Source organism: Dermacentor albipictus, chromosome 2 (assembly GCF_038994185.2).
Source record: "Dermacentor albipictus isolate Rhodes 1998 colony chromosome 2, USDA_Dalb.pri_finalv2, whole genome shotgun sequence".
NCBI classification, from domain to species: Eukaryota; Metazoa; Arthropoda; class Arachnida; order Ixodida; family Ixodidae; genus Dermacentor; species Dermacentor albipictus.
This window is the reverse complement of record NC_091822.1, coordinates 124152573-124173474: the sequence shown is the minus strand read 5'-3', so window position 1 is coordinate 124173474 and position 20902 is coordinate 124152573. Positions and strand designations below refer to the sequence as shown.

At 45.7% G+C, this 20902-nt stretch overlaps 1 protein-coding gene across 1 annotated transcript in view; it reads right to left on the bottom strand.

Annotated features, from left to right (window-relative positions):
- Positions 1-15502: 15502 nt before the first annotated feature.
- The window catches only part of LOC135910737 (neuferricin), a 39751-nt gene continuing 34351 nt past the window's right edge, over positions 15503-20902 (bottom strand). The window contains exon 6 of the mRNA XM_065442802.1: positions 15503-19794. Within this exon, the coding sequence (XP_065298874.1) occupies positions 19575-19794 (220 nt within the window). The 3' untranslated portion in view covers positions 15503-19574. The remainder of the gene's footprint in view (positions 19795-20902) is intronic.

The window sequence follows — 20902 nt, the reverse complement described above, 5'->3', positions numbered from 1 at the left end:
AAAGTGTGTCGAGCATCCACACAACAGCGGCTTATAAGCCCTCGGTCCCTCCTTGATTCCAAGGGGACGGAAAACGTTCGTCCAGTCATTAGAGACTTTTAGCTTGTCCGCTATTCCGGTAAAAGGAAGCGGTTTGGGCGGATTGCCGGATTTGCGGGGGCGTAAACGGGAGCGGTCAGAGCGGTGCAGCCGCCTGGTAGCGTAGAGTTCAACCAGACAAATACAGAGCTAAAACTGCGGTAACCCACAATATCCTGCTTCGCTACATGTGCAAATTTTTGGCAGCGACGTAATTGTGAACACGATTACGCCACTGTCGAAAATTTACACCAGCAGCTAGGCAGAATATAGCAATTAGCTTTGTGTTTGTGTGGTTGAACTTTGCGCCACCAGCTGGCGCCACCAATCTGGCCGCTCAGGTTTACGCCCCCGCTAAACCGGCAAACCGCCCGCGCTTGCCGGAATACCGGACACGCTAAAAGTCTCTATTGTAAACAGGCCACCTCTCCCCGGGACGGGTTACACACACACACACACACGCACGCACACACGCACACACACACACACACACACGCACGCACGCACGCACACACACACACACACACACGCACGCACGCACGCACACACAGGTCTGCAATGGTCCGGAGCCGACGTCAGAGGGGCTTCGTAGAACTCGGAGCCGTCCGGCGTAGCGCATCCGCACATTGTCATGCGTCTTGGTCGGCGCGTGGGAAGGAGCCTAAGACGACGTTCCCGCGGCAACTCCCCCACTCGTAGCAGATCCGGTCCGCGTTGGGGAGTTTGGTAACAATAGTTGGCCCGCCGAACTAATTCCGTCACAACGGCGACGAGGCTACAGCGTAACGGTGGCGGTTTCAGCACAAAGCCTGCTTCGTCAAACGCATCCTAGCTGAAGCGACGGAGAGTGGAGGACGTGCGTATTGTTCCCGACACAAAGTCGACTTAGTCCCGCCGTGGCTAGAGGTTGGCGGGGGCATTCCAAGATGAGGTTGCCACCGCTGGCGTAAACGTCTGGCAAACTTGCACTGCAGCTGGCCGTTCTTAGCAGCACCTGCTCGGGCCTAGGTGCCTGGGCGCCCTTCAGCGTCGTACCTCGTAACCGAGCGAACGAGCACAGCGAAAGATGAAAGCGAACGCGAGCGCAGCGGGAGATGAAAGAGAGCGTGAGGAGGAAAGTGGAGGAGGAGCGGAAGGTAAACGCCTGCGCATGCGCTGAGTTGCCGGCGGCCACGGCATCTGCAGCCGCGTGGGCGATTTCATATAAGCTTCCGAGTGGTGGGTGGCAGGGTGCCGCAAGGTGGGGAGCGCTACGCTTGTCCGCGGTGTCAGCTGCTGAGGTCAGTCCGCGGTGCCACCGTGTGTGACGGTGATCACTGCTCCTGCAAGAAGCGATGGCAAGCGGCTGCGAGTACGGCTCGATTTGACGCTCCCTTGGGTGTTGTCGCCGCTGACACTGGTGGCACGATTTTCCCGCGATGAAGGGCCACTCCCGTCGTTGGTGGAACGAAAGCGTATTTATTTATTTCAAGAAACCCCTAAAGGCCCTCACAACGAGGGTATTACATAGGGGGTGACAAAAATTCCACAAGCAACCCAGAGAAGCGTATTCAAGGAATAGGCAAAGAATAATAATAAAAAAAACAGAACAACAACACTCAATGAGACATAATGAAAAAAAAACGCAACGTAGTAAACAGAACACAAAAAAATGTATATATATTAAAAATCAAACACAGTGTGGTAATGGAACAAAACTAGAAAAAAAGCTACTCATCACATTCATTTTTTAGAAGTTCATGAAACTTGGACGAATTCATTTCAGTTGCGATTGAAGCAGGCAGCTGGTTCCACTCAATAATTGTTTTGGGTATGAATGATTTCGCAAAAGATGAAGTGCGGCAAATGATGCGTTTGATCTTGAAAGGATGGTCACGGCGTGGAAAGACCGCCGATGGTGATTGAAAGAAATCGTCATGAAGCAACGGATGATGGTAAATTTTGTGAAAAAGTGTTAAGCGAGCAAGTTTGCGACGATGGGAAAGGTTATCAAGACCAGCACGAGCCTTTAACAATGTGACGCTAGTGAAACGTGAGTAATCTGAAAAAATGAAACGAGCAGCACGGTTCTGCAGGGATTCGATGTTATCTATGAGGTAGGTTTGATCCGGGTCCCATATGGCTGAAGCGTACTCGATTTTCGGACGGATTAGGGTGATATAAGCAAGTTTACGCACAGGCGCTGGAGCGTGTCGAAGGTTACGTTTTAAGAGGCCAAGAGAACGGTTAGCAGCTGCTAAAATCAGATCGATGTGATAGTTCCAGGTTAAGTCGGACTGAAGGTGAACCCCTAAATATTTGTAAGTAGAAGCTGTCTCAACTGTTACGTGATTAATAGTGTATGCAGTTGGGATGCGGGAAGAGTTTCTTGTAAAGGAGACCAGCTTTGTCTTAGAGTGGTTTAGCATCATTAGCCACGATGAACACCAAGTGTTAATTGAATCGAGGTCAGTTTGTAAAAATTGGTGGTCAGTTTCACATTTAATGGCTCGGTACACAACACAGTCGTCCGCGAACAGTCTGATTTGGGAAGATACACAATTGGGTAGGTCATTAATAAATATTAGAAAGAGCAGGGGACCAAGCACGCTCCCCTGGGGTACACCGGATGTGACTTGAGCCATCGAAGAGTTAGAACCATTAACAGCTGTGAACTGAACGCGAGATGAGAGGAAGTCTTTAATCCATGCTAAAACCTGAGGGTGAACATTGAGATGCGATAACTTGAGTAGTAGTCTATGGTGGGGGACCCGATCAAATGCCTTAGAAAAATCGAGAAACAAAGCGTCGACTTGAAACCCGGCGTCTACTAAAGTAAATAAGTCGTTAGTAAATCCAGCAAGCTGAGTGTCGCAAGAAAATCCCTTGCGAAAACCGTGCTGATATTTATATATGATGTTGTGATCTTCAAGATAATTAATGATATGGGTGTGTATGACATGTTCAAGGAGCTTTGAGAAGGTGCAAGTCAGTGAAATGGGTCTAAAGTTTAGGGGATCAGAGCGGCTGCCAGATTTGAAAATTGGGATTACTTTAGCTACTCGCCAGTCATGAGGGATGCAGCCAGATGATAAAGACTGAGAAAAAAGTGCAGAAAGGACTTGAAAAATACTCTGAGATATATTTCGAAGAATTTTGTAGTTAAAGCCAAGCGGGTCGGTGCTTGTAGTATCTTTAAGGTTATTTAATAAAGAAAGAATACCACCATCACTTATAACTATAGAGGGCATGGAATAATCGTGAAGTGAACTGAGTGCTAAAGAAGGGGTAATGACTTCATGAGTGAAAACAGACGAAAAAGCGTTGTTAAAAAGTTGAGCAGAATGGGCATCATCCAGCTGATCACCATTGCAATTTGTTAAGGATGAAATGGGGCGTGAATGTGGGTTAATTACGCTCCAAAATCTTTGGGGATTATTAGATAGCATAGTGGGTAAGACGTCACTGAAAAACTGGCGCCGGGTGGCTTTCAGCATTATTTGGTAATCCTTGTCGCTTTTCCTGTAGGTTTCCCACGTAGTTAATAGGTTGTTAGCAACTGCCTGCCTATACAAACGCTTTTTCTTTTTATTGGCTCTTCGCAGCCGCTCGTTGAACCAAGGCGCTCTTTTACTGCACCTAATTGAGATAACCGGTATGAATCTTGTAATGAGGTTAAGTAGGGTTGTTTTGAACAGCGACCAGTTCTGTTCAATGGAACGGAAAGTACATTCGGCTAAGAACCGCCCAGAAAAAGTGGTTAATTCGAGATTCATCTGGTCAAAATTAGCCCTGTTATAACACCTGATCAGCTTTGAGGTAGTTTTCCTGTCAAGCATACGGTGATTTATGCACCCGGTAATGATGTCATGGTCAGAAAGACCACTAAGGTGAAATATTTTAGAAAAGGCATCGGGATTATTGGTTAGGATCAGGTCGAGAATGTTGGCAGTGGTACCTGTGGATCGCGTGGGCTTTGTAATGAGCTGAGTTAGGTGAAAATCTAGACAAGACTGCAGAAAAGCGTGCGCTTCCTTATCACTTGGTGAGACAGATAAAATGTCCCAATTGATACTGGGGAAATTAAAATCACCAAAGATAATTAGGACGGAATTTGGAAAACGCGTACACACATCAGTCAGTAGGCGACAAAATTCGTCAGCAAACCCATCGTTCAGGTCTGGAGGACGGTACAACACACCAGCAATAATATTTGTAGTACTGCACTTTATCGAGATGAATATACATTCCAGAAAAGAGGAAACAACAACTGGTACGATAATGAGTTCTTGCTTCGCCGCAATAAGGACGCCACCTCCTCTCCTGTCCTTTCTGTCACATCGAAAAAAATTAAAACTTGATTCCGCGCAAGACGGGCGCAAGACGGGCTGTGCGGTGACGATGGCTACGATATGGCGCCAGAGTAGCGCGCGTCGTCTGTATCGAAACAACGCTCTGCATGAGCGGAGGTCTGTCTGCGGCGGCTGTTGTGAATCGCGCCTTAGCGTCACCCACGCGCTGCCTCTCGCGATCTCCCGATTAGTGAGGCAGTCGCGCCATATTTCGCTCCGGTTGCAATGTGCCGCATAAGACAGATTGTCCATGCCAGCTACACTACTCACAGCGTTATCCTTCTAATATGAACCGTGTACCTGTATAATCATAATACAAAATATTGACTAATATATAGAGCTGCGCTAAATTTCGCATTAGGGAGTATCGTAATCGTCGGTGAATTTTTTGTCGGTAAAGATGGACAACAGTACACCCTTATCAAGTTTCCAGAATTCTGACTGCACCACAACGGCCCAAATCGAAAGCATACTTCAAAGTCCATGTGACGTCAGACTGACGTATTATAGTGCGGGGTTCGGCGCAAAATTTAATATATGACGGAAGTGCGACCCTCACTTTTTTGTTCTAGTAATCAAGCTACGGGCAAGAAATTGACAAAAGTATAGTTTTTGAATACTTTATCCCTTTAAATTAATTCAGTCGTGTAAGGTAGCAACTAAGCTTTACTGCCTGCTTAATAATCCAAAGCTGATAATGCGAAGCAGTATTATTACTGTTAGACTCGCTTAATTTCTTTAGGCAATTCTAAAGCTATCTTGAATTCTTAGCAAGGTCATAGTGTTTTGGAATGATGTGCCCATAGGTCGGCAAACTTACTGATGAGTTGACTCACCCTCAGACCGACCCGTGAGCCTGAGTCCGACTGTCTGAGTGAGCCCGGCTGAGTAGAATTTGGAGATTCCTTATCGAGTGAAACCGGCTGAGTGGAAGTTTGGTGAGTCTGAACTCTAGAGTGAGCCAGTGCTGAGTAGAATTTTGGCGAGTCAGGGTCCGAGCAAGGGCCAGGCTCACTCGGAAAACAGTGGGACTTACGCAAAAAATATATTTTGTGAGTGAGTCTGAGTGAGTTGCGCTTATTCGGTCAATCGGCCTATGCGTATGCCATAACTATTTTCACGGCAGCTATCGTCAACAGAGCCCGAGGCTTGTCTATTTCATCAGAATCTGAAGTTATAGTCATCAAAACTATTATCGCAATGCCGCGCTATTGCGCAGTAAGTACTACGCTCGCACAAGTGATGTCAATGGGTCCAGAATAGCGGTCTCAACGCCACGACAGGAAACCTGAATACGGCTAATAGTATACGCAGCTGGGAGTTTCGCATTTGCTTCCAGTCCATACACTTCAGAAATTTGATTATTATATAAGCATTACACTATTTCTTCATTAGCAATTTTCTACGAAATGAAATTGTAGCTATGCAGTTTTGAAATCGGCGAGCTCAGTGCTGCGAGCTGACTTGCCGGTGCACACTTTCCTTCATGAGTGCACAGAACAACCAGCCGCTGTCTCTCAGGCATCTGCGTCTGCGAAGTCATCTTCTGTTTAGCAGAGCTATACTACCTACGTGATCACTTTTGCGAAATCTCGCGTGAGTAGGCACAGGATGCACCAGTGTACATTAAAGGGACTGACAACCACTTTTCAAGGTACCAATTTTTTTTTCTTTAGCGGAATGGAAAGTTCACCGTTCAGTGTGTCTAATCATGAAGTGGTAAATCAGAAAACGCCGCGGAACGTATTTTACCTCAATCTTTAGATCTGCAGTGAGCATGTAGTCGTGCGCTGGGAGCATGCTGAAAACAGTGATAGGTGAGCACGATATCCATTATACGCCGGCATTAGTGGGAAGCAGACGACAAATGCGGCCGTAGCTGCGAGAAAGTATTTTTCCAGCGAAGCTGTTTATGCAAGCCCTGTGCCGTCGTTGTCGGAATTCGCTAAAAAGGGGCCACGTGACCTAGCGCGAGAGGAAAAGAAGAGCTCAACAGGGGGAAAGGGGTTGGAGTGACCCCTTTCCCCCTGTAAGAATTATATCTCATACGTGAATCTTGCACGGTTCTCACACGGTACATTTTCGGCGATAGAGCCAGATGGGCATCGAATTTATCGACGACTGATTCCACCCTGCCGCGAAAGAAACAAATGCTATGCTGGCGGTATGCGGCCAACGAACAGTGCTAAGCGATTGAAACGCGATACTATAGGTGCGCGTGGCACTTCTTGCTGGCGCAAGAAGTGCCGGCAGTCACGTCAACCGTCAAAGCAATCCAACCAATCGTCAAAACGATTGCAGAGCCCGCATCTCCAGTGGTGGGCCTTGCACCCAATATACGGAGCTTTTGGTTAGTGGTTCCGCACATTCCATCCCAGCTACAACTATGGGAAGACCACGTGTAGTACGTACTGCTGAGGGAGAAGCTGCTTACCACAAAAGTTAAAATGAGGTGAAAGAATATTGAAGCAAAACACGTAAAATGTTGACTGCTTGCAAAGTTTGACTTGCATGGTGTAAAACTCAGTGCAACTAACACAGCTTCGCTTTTCGACCATCATCGCGGACTGAAAGGAGCGCTGTTTTTTTTTTCGTTCCTTTTTTTTGTTTGTTTATCAAGCGAATATTCCGCGAATCATGTTTTTCGAAGTGTTAACTTATTTCTATAATAACAGCTACATGCTATTGTGGTTTTCTGTCCAGCTGCTTTGGTCATTAACCGGGCAAGGATGTTTTTTTCTAAGCCAAGCCAAGTTGTCGAAAGTGAAACGACGCTTTTACACGTGATACGCAATTCGGTGTGTTGCCGTAGCCACGCGTGTGCTAATATAGTAGTGCTGGCAACCATTTACGGCACTAGTCGATGGTATTTCATATCTCGCAGGGAGAGAACACAACTCTGGGTACTTACTCGCAAAACTCACGCGCATACGCGCATGCGCACCGCCGTGCATTGTGGGACGCGCGTGCCGCTGACTAGCGTGGATTTACTTTACTTCGTAATACGCATAGAATAAAGCGCGAGCGCCTAATAATATACGAACTGCGATTTGAAGCAATAAGTATGCAATACTTAACAACAGTCGGCTTACGCGCAGCAGTCTTGGTACATCCGGAGCACGAAGACTTCATCGCCAGGCCGCGACACTTACTGGTTCTTGAATCTTTCTTTGCGAATTTAAAATGATAAATTCCTACTTAAATCACGAACAACGTGCTGGATTCGATGACTATAAATCATGGTCGCTTCATTTCCGTCAACCTTTCACAAAGCATTCTGGTTGGCTGTCAGTCTCCTAATGGTCGACAGCATTCTTGGCACTGTGTCGCGCTAGCTATCTTTGCTAATTGTCAGGGAGGCGGTTCGACGTGAGTGGTGCCGAGTTACGCGATTTCTCCGATGTTATCGCTCACAAGCAGCTGCAGAGTCACGCGTTTCTGTCGCGCTAAGCGTTGTCCGATTAGATCCGTCCATTTGTTGCCACCCGACGAAACACAAAACTTCCACAGAAAAACTTCTTGAAATGACTTGAAGTGCGTTTAGACATCTTGATATGTTAAGAAAATCTAAATAAACATTCGTGGCAAGCGGTATTTGAAAACGTTTTGAAGACGTCCACCTCAAGTGCATATTTAGACATGGTTGTTCTTGACCAAGAAGAAATGCTACCTTGTACATTGTATATTTAGGCTTCTAAAAGTTGTAAAAATGTTTTGGAAAGGTTCATTTTCTTGTACATAAAAAAGCTGCATGGCCTTGATTGTCCACGCACACTGAAGCTTGTGCATTTTATGGTGCATAGCAAAATAAAATTCGCATACTGCTGGAACATGGCCACCTGGAAGTGCAAAAGAAGTAATAATAAATGACATGCAATCACGACCGGCAAAGAAAATCTACGTTTCCTGTGATAGATGTGTTTACAAAAGCGCATAGATTTTATGTCGGTATTCGTGTAAATATGTGCAGACTGCTCACTTGCTGACATTCGAATCCTTGTAACATATGTGCACCTCAGAAGAATGATGGACAGGTAGACATTGCATTTTCTGACAGATTGTGACTTCACTGTGTGACGCAGGATTGTGCGGTGACACTGCATAACACTAGGAACGCCTTTGCGGGCTGCGTGACAGTACCCACAGAAACAGTTTGTGTGCACGTGCATGTGTGTGTAGTTTGATTTTGATTTTTTTATCCTTCTCTCTCTCACCTATCGCATCCCCGTGCCCCTCCCCCAGTACAGGGTAGCCAACCGGAGATAATCTCCGGTTAACCTCCCTGTCTTTCCTTTGCCTTTCTCTCTCTCTCTCTCTCTAGGCATTGCATTACGCGATGTGTAGCGCAAACTGTACATGAAATAGGACAGAGAAGTCCAGTGATCTCTATTATGCCCCCTATAGTATAGATAAGTGAAAAATTCATTTTCCTAGCTTTTTTTTTCAGTGGGAACAGCGCGAGAAACTTACGATGACTGAGACATACACAGCACGAGCGCTGACTTTCAGCGGGGAGTTTGTTAGACGAACAAATACATATGCCAGGAAAAAGGAAGTAAGTCAAGACGACAGCCAACGTCAAAAATACATGCAACTATGGGCTGCGAGTTTATCAGGCATCAAAGAAGGCAGGAGCTGTGGCCGGTCGGCAACTAACGCAAACTGCTACATCTCGCGGGCATACTGGAGGCACTAGTAAACAAAAGGAAAAAAAGAACATCGCGATTACAGACAACGCATATAAACAATTAATAACCGAAGAGACAACAAAAGACAAAAGTAAAGACTGTTGTCCTTGTATGTATGAGGGACGTACCAAAAGTAAGTTGTCATTTTTTTTAAAGAGAAGATGGTGCACCAGGTGAAAAAAAAAATCGCCATAAGAATTCGCGTCGGTTGCTGGTTCAACAACGAAGGAGAGGAGGAATGACTCATGCGCAGAGCGCCGAAGAAGACAGAGTAGCAGCAGACTGGCGTGCCCGAGGTTATTTGAGTACAAGTCACGATGGCTGACAACGTGGTCGCTAATGGAAGTGCGTGCTGTTATCCGGTATACATGGACACCTATTCCCTGCATCGAAAGTAGCACTCTCGGGACGTCACTTCCAAAACTATGCCGAGGTGGAGCAGGCTGTGCGGCAATTCCTTGCATCGCAGGTCACCGAGTTTTACCAGAATGGTTTCTTCAAACTGTTCGCACGCTACGACAAATGTCTCCACGTAGAGATGTAAGCGGTTGAAAAAAACATCGAAAATTCAAAAAAAAAATTTTTTTTGCAGCCAGGATAACATTGAAAACAGAATCTGAAAAAAAAAAGAACAGAGCTTCCCCGCAAGATTCTTCTGTTGTGATGCGACTCCTTCCGACGTATCTAAAAGCTTGGTCAAAAGAAGGAGTTTGAGAGTCTGCGAAGCACCTGGATCCATCAACGTGGGGACAAGGACTTTGATTCAACCAACCCTTGAGCCCCCTTGCCTGTCGCGTACTGCAGATTCCCCCTTCTTCTGCGACGTGTGAAAGAAGATGGTCCGAGTTTGCAAGTGTGCATACAAAGCAACGCAACAGGCTCCCAGGGGATATGCATGTGCACTCGAACCTCTATGTCTGGAAGGCTTAGTCCTCTGCACAGCGAGTTGTTGACGCGTCAAGTGGAAATGAATCGGACACAGATTGATACAAATGTCAGTACTGACGCTTTGATGTGAAATCGATGCCTTGACGTGAAATCGTGCTTATATATATCAAAACGGTTATTTAAAAGAAAAAAAAATTACCGACGATTACGTTACTTCCTAATGCGAAATTTGAGCGCAGCAAATAAGCTGTTTCACCTTTTCGATAGATTGAGGCAAAGAAATCGAGCAACACATGTATGCGCTATCACAGAATTTTTTTTTATTTTTCACACGTATTCCTTTAACAAAGACTCCATTAACAGTTCTTGACAGTCATGAAGGAAGCTTTGTGGTCGGAGAAATAGACTGATATATGTTCGACTTGGTACACCAATGCTTGATTCTCAAAGACGAGATCTATACAAGTGCCTCGCGAGGTTGTCACAGCCGTGGGACGCGTTACGAGCGAGAGGAACGGGATGTTCTCCCGCATAAGTGTTAGGAAATTGCTGTTTGTCTTTATGTCAACATTAAAGTCCCCCACTACTAACATCGGTGTGGATCGATGGACGGTTAATGCGAGTTGCAGGAAGTGCACGACGTCTTTCGTGAGTGCGGTAGCGGACTCACGAAAGCGGTATCAGTCGGTCGCTGCTAGCGCTGGGGGGATGAAAGGGGGGCGGAGCTGGTTATGAGGCCGACGACAACGCGAAACCCAGGAACGGACGCCAAAGAGCCATTTGTGTAGCCAGCCCTCCTCCACAGTCTCTCCTCCTCCCTTCCATCATCCTCCCTCGCCCGGAGAGCCGACAGCGCGCATGCGCGGCGGCGGAGCAGCGGCGCATGCGCGGCGGCGGAGCGCGGCGGCGGAGGCGAGCTGGTTACGAGGCCGACGCCGTCGACGACGACGCCGACGACGACGCGAAACCCAGGAACGGACGCCAAAGAGCTGCGCTCTAAAATGCAGAAAGCGAGTGGGTCGAGCCCCTAGTCAGGGCCCCACTGGCTTGAGCGGCTGAGATTTTGAGCCCAGATACTCTGCTGGGCCTTTTGTAGTGCAATAATGTAACAATTATGTTCTATTGAGTGTTAGAGAAATAAATGTGTCGGGTTATTCATAGCTCTGTGCGCAATAGTATATTTTCAATTTTTCGTATTTTCTTAAACAACAAAAAACTTTTTTCACGCCCCCCAAAATTTCAAGAACTTGTACATCTCTATCTCCATGTCGGTGGCGATGATGTGGAAAAATAGTGCAAGGTGTATAGTTCATGATGCCATGATGTATTTCTTTTTTTTTTATAGAGGGCAATAAAGTTTACTTGTGAAAATAAATGAGGAAACTTAATTTCAGAACGTCTCTCGTATTTTCGTTTGCGCAGTAATCCCCCAGTAGATAGTCGATACTCGTGTGGTGTATGACTCAATCCTCGTTTCTCGCGCTATTCGACCTCAAGATGCAATATAAACTAGCCCAGTGTCTCACACTTTCGAGTCGTTGTCTTCTCCGTAGTCTTGCGTGCCCTGTCTGTGCTGTACAATCACGTAACGTGTCTTAGGTTTCATCATCTTAAGAGGAATAGGGCAGCTGTGTGTTTTTTTTTCAGTAGCATATGGTTGCAAGCAGTACATGAAACGCCAGACATTCCCCACTGTTGCGACTGGGGGGTTCGAAGACGTGGGATTCTCTTTCCTCATGGAGGGGTAAGGGAACGTGAGGCTGGGCCCTATATTAAGGACGTTTGACAAACACGTTTATATTTGCATATGTACAAGAAAATGTAAAGTAATACAGAAAAGTTGATGATGAAGTTGTAGTCTCCGCTCACTTCCGCTGTCCGTTACTCCTTTTCTGCCTTGCGAGATCATTGTTCAGTCACTTCCCTCAATCCAGAGTCAGGAGACTGATGACATCAGGTCCCACCAATCCGGAGGTCGGTTGCCCTTTCCTACACAAAGGGAGCTTGGTCGAAAATGCACGCACATCACTGGGCACAAACAGGGAAAGGAGAGGAATGTACGCTGACTCCGATCGTATTTTGACAGGTGATTGCCGGATCATCGCACTGACCGCGTCTCCGGCTTGGACATGCCAATTTGTGCGGCTGACAAGTAATGGCCGTATAATGCTAATTGCTCAAACCTCTCCTGAACGAGGTACTCCCGCGCTGGTCATAAATCATCCGTGTCGAGAACCATTTTGACGAGGCCGCCGGCCAGTTCCCCATAATCGTGTGAGCCGAAACTGAAGGGTGTCGCGTGGCGAACCGCCGATCACAACACCACGTAGCATAAGCGTTGATACGTGTCTATATGCGTTGCCACCAGGCGCGCGAAGCCAGGATATATTATTCGGGGGGGGGGGGGGTACTAAGGCTGCATTTTGGGGGTAGCTACGGTTCCATTGTTCTCCATTAAGCATGTTTCCCATGCTTGCTGCATAATAATCCGACTATTACCTTGAGCAGGCTCTTGGTCGGCCTGAAGGTGTGAACCTCCTGTACTTGTCTGGTGCGGGCGTTCGAAGGATAGGCGCCTTTGTTTATACGCGACGTGCCAGGCATAAAAGGGAGCAGGGTGCCGGCCGGGAAATTTTCGGGGAATGGAGGGGGGATACTGAAGCTTGGTCAGCTTCTCCCACCCTGGCTGCGCCACTGACTGCCGCATCTGCGTTGAGATGTATAACATGCTCCGACTTGTTTTATCAATCCAACTGAGCTGCCGTTGTCTATAAAGGAGAAAAGAGAGAGAGAGAGAGAGCTGCTGTGGTGTCGAGTATGTGAGTTCAAATTCTGCTGTGGGGGACGTAATTGTTCCAGCCCAGTGGAGTTTCTAGTATCGGATAAATTGCTATTATTGTTAATTCTGACATTTATTAATTGCAATATTCGGCTTTGAGTTGCTTTGCAAACAGAAATAAAGGTTAGAAAAGTCCTGTCACTCCGACCTCTTCAAGAAGTTTTCTAGACCACTAATAACGTGGCGTTAGCACAGCTACAGGAGGTTTTCGAGAAGCATACATCTAAATAACGTCTAAACAGAGACTTCCTTTCAACTTGTCGCTTATTCTTCAAAGAAGTATTTTAGACGTCCTTTAGCTCTTTTGGGCTTGGTTAATTGGGGTTGACATAATGAAGGACGGTACAAGCGAGTGCCTGTAAATAATGGGATAATGTGTCATGCCACTTTAGAGAACGCACGTATTTAGTTGAATGTAAACGTCTGCCACGAGACACGTTTCGTGTCCTGTTGTCGATATTTCACATCTGTGGTACGAAGCAAAGCCCAGCCATGCTTTCGCGTCCACTCCGCCCCCGGGGATGACAGTCGCCCGTAGCGGAAGGCCGCTATCGTGAAAAGCGCTTGCAGCAAGAGCGAATGCTTCGTCTGCCTCTCGCTTCTACGAGTCTCCGAAAGTCGAGATAACGCCACTTACAGTGATAAATGCATGGGAAGACCGCGCACGTGATGCCACTCCATCTCGGCACGCCCACTCTTCGCACATGTGGCAGATTACCTCTAAAACAGGATGCGCGGGCTGTGTATCCGCTCAGCCGCGCTGACGGCCATTCGCAGCCACGGCCGCGCTAGAAGAGGAAACGCCCACCAACATGCACCACACCGCCTCCCGCCCCTCTCTCCGCGCTCACGGGAAGACGGCACTCATCAAGCCACGATCCTTATCTGCTTCCTCTCACGCTTTCACTTGGAGAGAGAGAGAGAGAATAAACTTTATTCAAGCTGAAGCATACAGAGCGGGGGCGCAGGCTCTCATCGCACTTGGATTTTATGCGGAAGGTGACGCTGCTAGGCGGTCGCTCGTGGTCGCGCGGCGCTCAATTTGAGGGGCGTTCGCAAGCAGCCACTTGTAATTCAACCATTGGACCATCTGCGTTCGCGGAAGTTTCCATTTATTTTCTCGATATTCCTTCGCGGTGGCAGTGAAATTTCGTTATATTGAAATAGTGCATAAACACGCTTCGTTTATATTGAAGTTCTATGTACATGCATGATACTCATTGGACAAGTTATAAAAAAAAATCACCGCCCAAGCACTCCGTACGGATGGTTAACCAGCGAAGCTGACACGTGCGGCTCCGGTGTTTGCCACTGGGTTAATCCCGACAGTTCCTTAAACGACGGCTTGGTAGGATCCTGGGTACCCAGTTGCTGCTTGCGCGCCTGTTCTTGTGCCAGGGCTGCAGCATCGGCACGCCGCAGACGAGCTCGTCCCCGGTTCTGCTCGCGGCGTTGGTGATCGAAAGCTGCCTGCTCCTCACGAGTACGTATGACGCGCGGCCTACCGATTTCGGAGCACGAGAGAAACTGCTGCGCGCGCGCTCGGCTGCGACGGACAGCAACGACGTCACTACTGGCGCACCTAATCCAACACCACCTATATAGCAAGGCCTTTTCACTCCGATCCATGACGTCATGTTACTTGGCCCGACTGCCATAGAACCTAATGGGAATGCTCCCGAGTAGGCAACAGTGATTTTGACGTCACCGCTTTCGTCACGCTAGCCTTGTCAACGGAAAGGTAGCGTGATGACATGGATCGGAGTAAACAGGCCTTGTGCTATTAGGCGGTGTTGGCTAATCGTGCGTTTATTTTTTTTCGCGCATGCGCATAGGGTTGTGCCACAGGAGTTTTCGGCGTACAGGCGACAGACAGACGGACGGACGAATCGGCTAGCCATATACAGCTTAGCTGTAAAAGTTAAATACATAGTCATATCGAGAATTTTATTATAGTAAAGTCTGTTATATTGAGGTTAAACTGAGCTAGCCATTTCAGCTACATATAGTATTTTACTGCAGCAGCATGTTACATATATGGTTCCATATGACAATTGTGTCAGCACTGTCAAGCCACCATTGTCTTCACGTTCACCCAACCAAAGTACAATTAAAAAGAAAACTTTGCCAACAGCCACAGTCCACGGGATTCAATTTCAAGCTACTGCAACAATGTGCTGTTGGGATCTGTATGCTATAATCAGTGGGCCATCGTGCAGATTCAAGAGTGGTGGTGCCCATGCGTGTGCTTGAGAGGGCATAACAGGCAACAACGTAGTGGACGGTGATGACAGTGTGTAATGCAAAAAAGTTGTTCCTGGGCACATAGCAGTGCCTGCTCTGAGACTGCTGATGCTGTTGCTGCAGTGAATTAGTTCAGAGCCAGAAGGATTGCCAAACTTGGTGGAATATTTTTTAGAAATGTTTGTGTTAAAAGTATTGCGACAAAAAAAAGTGTCTCAAAGCGTTTATCATGGTGTGACGATGCAGTATGAAGCCTGTTGTTTAACAATCCTGTGTGATGGTGATGCATGATCAAAAAAAAAAAATAACTGCAGCAGAATGACGGGGCTCGGCAGGATTTCCTTATACAACCTCAAGCTTCTTACTCATTCCAGTAAACAGTTTACAATGACTGCATAAACACTGATGTCTATACACATAGTACATCCGCAATATGTAGTACAAAGCACAAAATATTTTATTAGGCACATACAGTAGTCCAGGAGTAATGTGACAATGTTGTGAACATGCACGCTATCTAGAGAAAGTAAGGATACCTCTGTGAACTTCCAAGCAAAGTACTTTATGTATTTTATTTCATCTAATCTGGAAGAACATTACAGACTCCTTTTCCTTAGCCTGTTCTTGTTACTTTACATCAGCACTTTCAATTCTTTGCACAACACCAACACGAATTCTGATCAAAAATGATTGACTCGCAAGATGTGCAGAAAAATATGTTCCATCATGTACTTTCCAACTCATGTTTCACATACAATTTGTTAAGCGCCGGAATATCTAAAAACAGAAGCAGCATTTGTGCATTATTTCAAGTAACACATGGCATTGAAAGATTGCCTATGAAAATGACGAGACCATGAAATGAGAAAATATCATTCAATGACACAGCGCCTCTTGGGCTGTTTTAAGTAAGAATAAAGCTGCCAGATTGCACAGTTATTCCATGTTTGCATCATCGGAAAGCAACAGGCAGTGCCAACAGTGCAGCAAGAAATACCCAATGACAAACAGGCTCACACAAAAATGGGACAGAAAAAATGATGCAATGACAAAATGGTCTGGCACAAGAACTAAGTCATATGACACACTTGTCTGGACAAGCACCAAGCATCCTCAATGACTTGAAAGTTACAAATTTAGCAAAATGCAGTGCATTGCAAAATGTAGTACAGGTAAGCCATAAGAGTCAATGATGCATTACATTGGTGACAGATGAGAATAACAAAGCCCACGCATGTGCTTGACTTTGTTAGAGCTTCGCTAGTCATGTTGTAAACATGCCACCTTCAATTCGACACAAAGGATATCAACCTGAATATTTACTGTTGTTTTTGTCATGCCTTCTACAAGCAAGCTTTAAATGAATGTTTAGCTGTACTCATTCTCTCATTATACCTTCATACAAATGCTACCATGTTAAAGCTTTTTGTTGTAACAGGAACAACTCCTTCGTGAACATTTCCACTTGTCCTATCAACATACTATACGGTATACAAAGTACTATTTGCTGATCCAGAGCCACTTAACGGCTCACTATTGTAGATGCCATATAAATGGACACACGTGTAGGCAGGTCAAAAGGACATAGGTACAAAGATGGAAATGCAAATTACATGCATATCCCTTTTCATATTCACTCACATTGCAACATCGACGAGATTCATTCACAAATGCCAACCTGTGGAGCCTTAGGCATATGGGTGGTCCCTTGAGCCAAGGTGCCACAAGGCAAAAGTATGAGTAACTATGTTTGAAAGATGTTCTGATGCAATTTGTAATATATCCTTCATTATGGCCTACCTGTATATTACTGCATGTTCATATTGAAGAGCGAAGCTGCCACAGGGAACTGTTCTGTGGCCAAGTAAAGATTTCCAGTATTACTAGAGCAGCATGGCTTTAAGGTCAGCATCCCAAAAATAATTTGACGACACAGGATGACATAAATAAGAAAGTTAATAAATTATAGAAATAAAACCAGAACAGTTTATTATTGAAATACACAATGGGGAAAAATATCTCTTCGAATAAAAACAGAAAAGCGTATCCACACAGTGAGAATATTTTTCAATTTTGCACATTGTCATCCAGTAATGTACAGACACAAAGCTCCCAAAAGTTCAATGATCACTGCTAGACAATGTGGAACACATACAGCAACTGTTATGGACATCAGAATCGCACAAATACAACGTTGCGATTTCCTGAATGTTGACTGTAGTTGCATGCACTGGGATCTGTAACATTAAGTCATGACTACACGCAACAAATACGATTAGACACTAAATCAGCCGCTGCGAGACATTCATTGCAAGCCCTTAAATTCCTCTAGGATTCCATACTAAATATATTTAACATTATCTCATACATCAGCTTATTCTTTCATCAGCTCATAGTAGTTGACAGTAAGCCAATGACAAATTGTAGTAAAAAGAATGGATGAATAATTAATGCATAGGACAGAAATTTAGGTCAATTCCTCTCTCTTCAAGTACATTATTAAGCTGTCAATCTTCGGTTTATTGTTTTGAAGTCCCTAGTTACCCCTCAATTCATAAGGCTGACATACAATTTATTATGAAAAGTATGTGGCAGCCAAATGAAACAAAAAGGTGCAATTGCCATTTAACTAGCTTGCACAAGACCAGTCCTTACATGATCACATACCATTCCTTGCTTTCTTAACAGACTTCCATACCACATGTATACAGTGAATAAAATCTAACTGCATGAATATCTGAACCCATTTATTATAAAGTTTCAACAAGTCGGATGAGGCACGTTGGGCCTAACAGCCATAAAGTCACTAACTGAACACTTCTTGCACTAGACATTTATCCTTTGCTCTTTCCTACCCACGAAAGATCTTCCAAATTCCAAACAACCATTCTTGACAATGCCACAATAAAGAAGAACACAAGACTGCACACAATGTAGGTACAAAATTTCATTCATTGCGTGTTTCCCTAACTGCTTTATCATCCTGCACTACTGTCGCCCTCTGTGCTGCACTGAAATCAAGTGGTGCTTACTAGGTCAAACTTGATGCTCTATGCAATCATATCAGTCTGCATCCACAGGCATTCACACAGAATTAACAAACTGGCAGTCTCCCATGAAGAGCTTTAAAGCACCGAAAGCCACAGAAATTTCAGCCTTGCACTTGAGCTCCTCGGACGGTGTGTGTATTTCCCCTCCCCGTGAGAAGGCGACACTTGGCGTAATGCAGCACGTGAGACAGCCACAGCTGTGCAGCAAAAGCAGTGCTGTGGCAGATACCAGGCATTCCACAATGCTTGTGCAATGAGGAAAAGCAGCAGCAGCATTGCAGATGTCGCACCTATAGTGCGCGCGATGAGACCGACCCAAAACCATCAGAATTTGTTAGCACCCTATAAAATGATTAGATAGCTCTAGCTTGGCGTTTGCTGTCTGTTCTGCTCAGACCAGTGTGCACACCCCGATATGGTATGCACACAGCTGCTGAGCAGGAATTCCAGTGTGTATGCATGCAGCGCTCATGCGAGCAGTGGAAGGCAGAACACTGTTCTGGCTCTGCGACAGCTGACTGAGCGAAGCGTGGCGGTGAACACAGTTGGTTTCGTCATTTTTGCAGCCAAGCGCACTGCGTGTTTCTAGAGATCGTTTAAACCTCAATACAGGGGCTATGCATAGGTTGTAGCACCGTGACAGCATGGTTGTGGCAACGGCGTGAACACGCCTTATGTGTCCGTATAAGCGCGACTGCAATAAAAATGTTTTGACTGTTTACCTCACCTAGAGTGCCCGAATGCACCTTCGGTGCCCGTATAATGGCTATCGCAATAAGAATTATCACAATTTTCAGCACCACCTCCTAACCCCAAATGAAATGCTCATTAGTGCTCGAGTCACTGCACAGTGAGGTCAAGCACACTAGGCTGCATTCACACACCATTCAGCCTAGTGTCCTCAACTCATGGCATGACTGGCTGAGACCAATAGAGATTTTAATGCAAAAATAGTATAAAGTTAAAATTATGCATAACAAGCTTTAGCTTTGAGCCTTTTGAAGAAAGCATACTGACACCCTTCCTTGCAGGTCACTTGCCAAACATTATGGGCTGGTCTACTTGCTGATAGTGCGCCACATGTCACACAAGAATTATTGAAGCACACTGCACGCTAGAAGACGATTATTTTATTTCCCATGTAAAATTGCTATGCTACAAAAATATTTTACTAGAAGAATTCTCCACAAGGCAAAGGAAATGTCATGCTTTCAGAAGTACACTCTCTAGAGGCAGTATGAGATATCATATGTCATCTATTGCCACCTTTTCTATTTTCTATACTAACAGTTGCAAACCAGTTACGTCCTTACTATTGCCACGCAGTCTTCATGGATTGGGCAAAGAAAAAACAGAAAAAAAAAAATGAAATGAAGAAACATTTTCTGTCAGTTCAAAGCAGAAAGTCACTAAAGAAAGTCCCAGAGCTTGTTTGTTAGGCTTTGTTCAATGTGTTTCACTGCGAGTCAGGCACCTTGCAGGTGTCAGATGTGGGAGGGCATCCGGGGTACTCCTTAAGGTGAGGGTCATCCAGGTCGCCGCGGTTCTTGTGCGAAGTGCCTTGAGGGTGGTTGGTAGGGGGTCCCGTGTTGCGGACGCAGACACACCGAACAGAGCCAGAGTCACGCTCATAGTACTGCCGTGGAACTCCGGCCCAGTCACGTTCAACTCCGCCACTAAAACAAGAATCCAAAAAAATTTATTAAATTGTGGAGTTTCACATGCCAAAACTATGATCTGATTATGACTAGTAGGGGAAAGGGCTTCGCATTAGTTTTGACCACTTGAGGTTCCTTTAACATGCATGCAATGCATAGTACATGAGTGCTCTTGCATTTCAAACCAAAACGAAATATCGCTGTCATGGTCAAGGTCGAACCCACAAACTCGAGCTAGTCGGCACAGTGCCATAGTCAGTAAGCTACCATGGTGGAGAAGAAGAATCCAGAACCAGTCAAGTTTCGAAAGAACATTTGCAACATCTGTACCCAACATCTGAAATTCTGTGTAAGCGGGAACAAGGGTTCTAAGTGAAATTTCAGCAGTTCATGTCAATGTAGATGTCTCAGTTACAGCCACTAAAGAAACACGAGAGAAAAAATAGGTTGACCTGTATTAGTAAAGCACCCGGCCACGATACCAAGAACGGCATTCTTGTCGTGAGAACAAGCATAGTAAAAGCCACAAAAAAATAATTAAAGACACGTGGCGACACTGCCTGGAAGCTCCCACACCAGCCCGTTGTGACGTCATAGGTATTGACATTGTCTGCTCAAGCCTAGTTAAGTATTTATCAGTAAACATGGACTACATTGCGTCCTAAAAGGCCCATACATTGAACTTGGCAAGGTGCAATAACTTTTACTGAACTACAACAGCCTGAATTCGAAATACAAATGCAGTAAAACCTCATTAAACTGTACCCACTGAAACAGCAGTTTCATTTTAAAAGTAGTAAATTCAAATCTGACTTCGCAACCACTGAACATAATGCGTTTCGTACCTACGTAAACCGTACCAGCTTATTACATACGTACTGGTTAGCACATAGTGTTTCCCCTTTTTGTCGCGCAATCACAACGGTGCGTCGTCCCCATCAGGCGGCCCGGCAGAACAACAAGCCTCAGAGATCGGAACAGCAGTCTCCAAGCCTTATGTGCTTGGGTGTGAAGCCACATCAACGTAACTTTGGCGCCGTGCCAGAGCGTTGCAGCCGTGGTTGTGGCGTCTTACAAGCTAGGACTTTCATCAAGCCGAAGCTCAGATAAAGACGCCAGGTGCTCA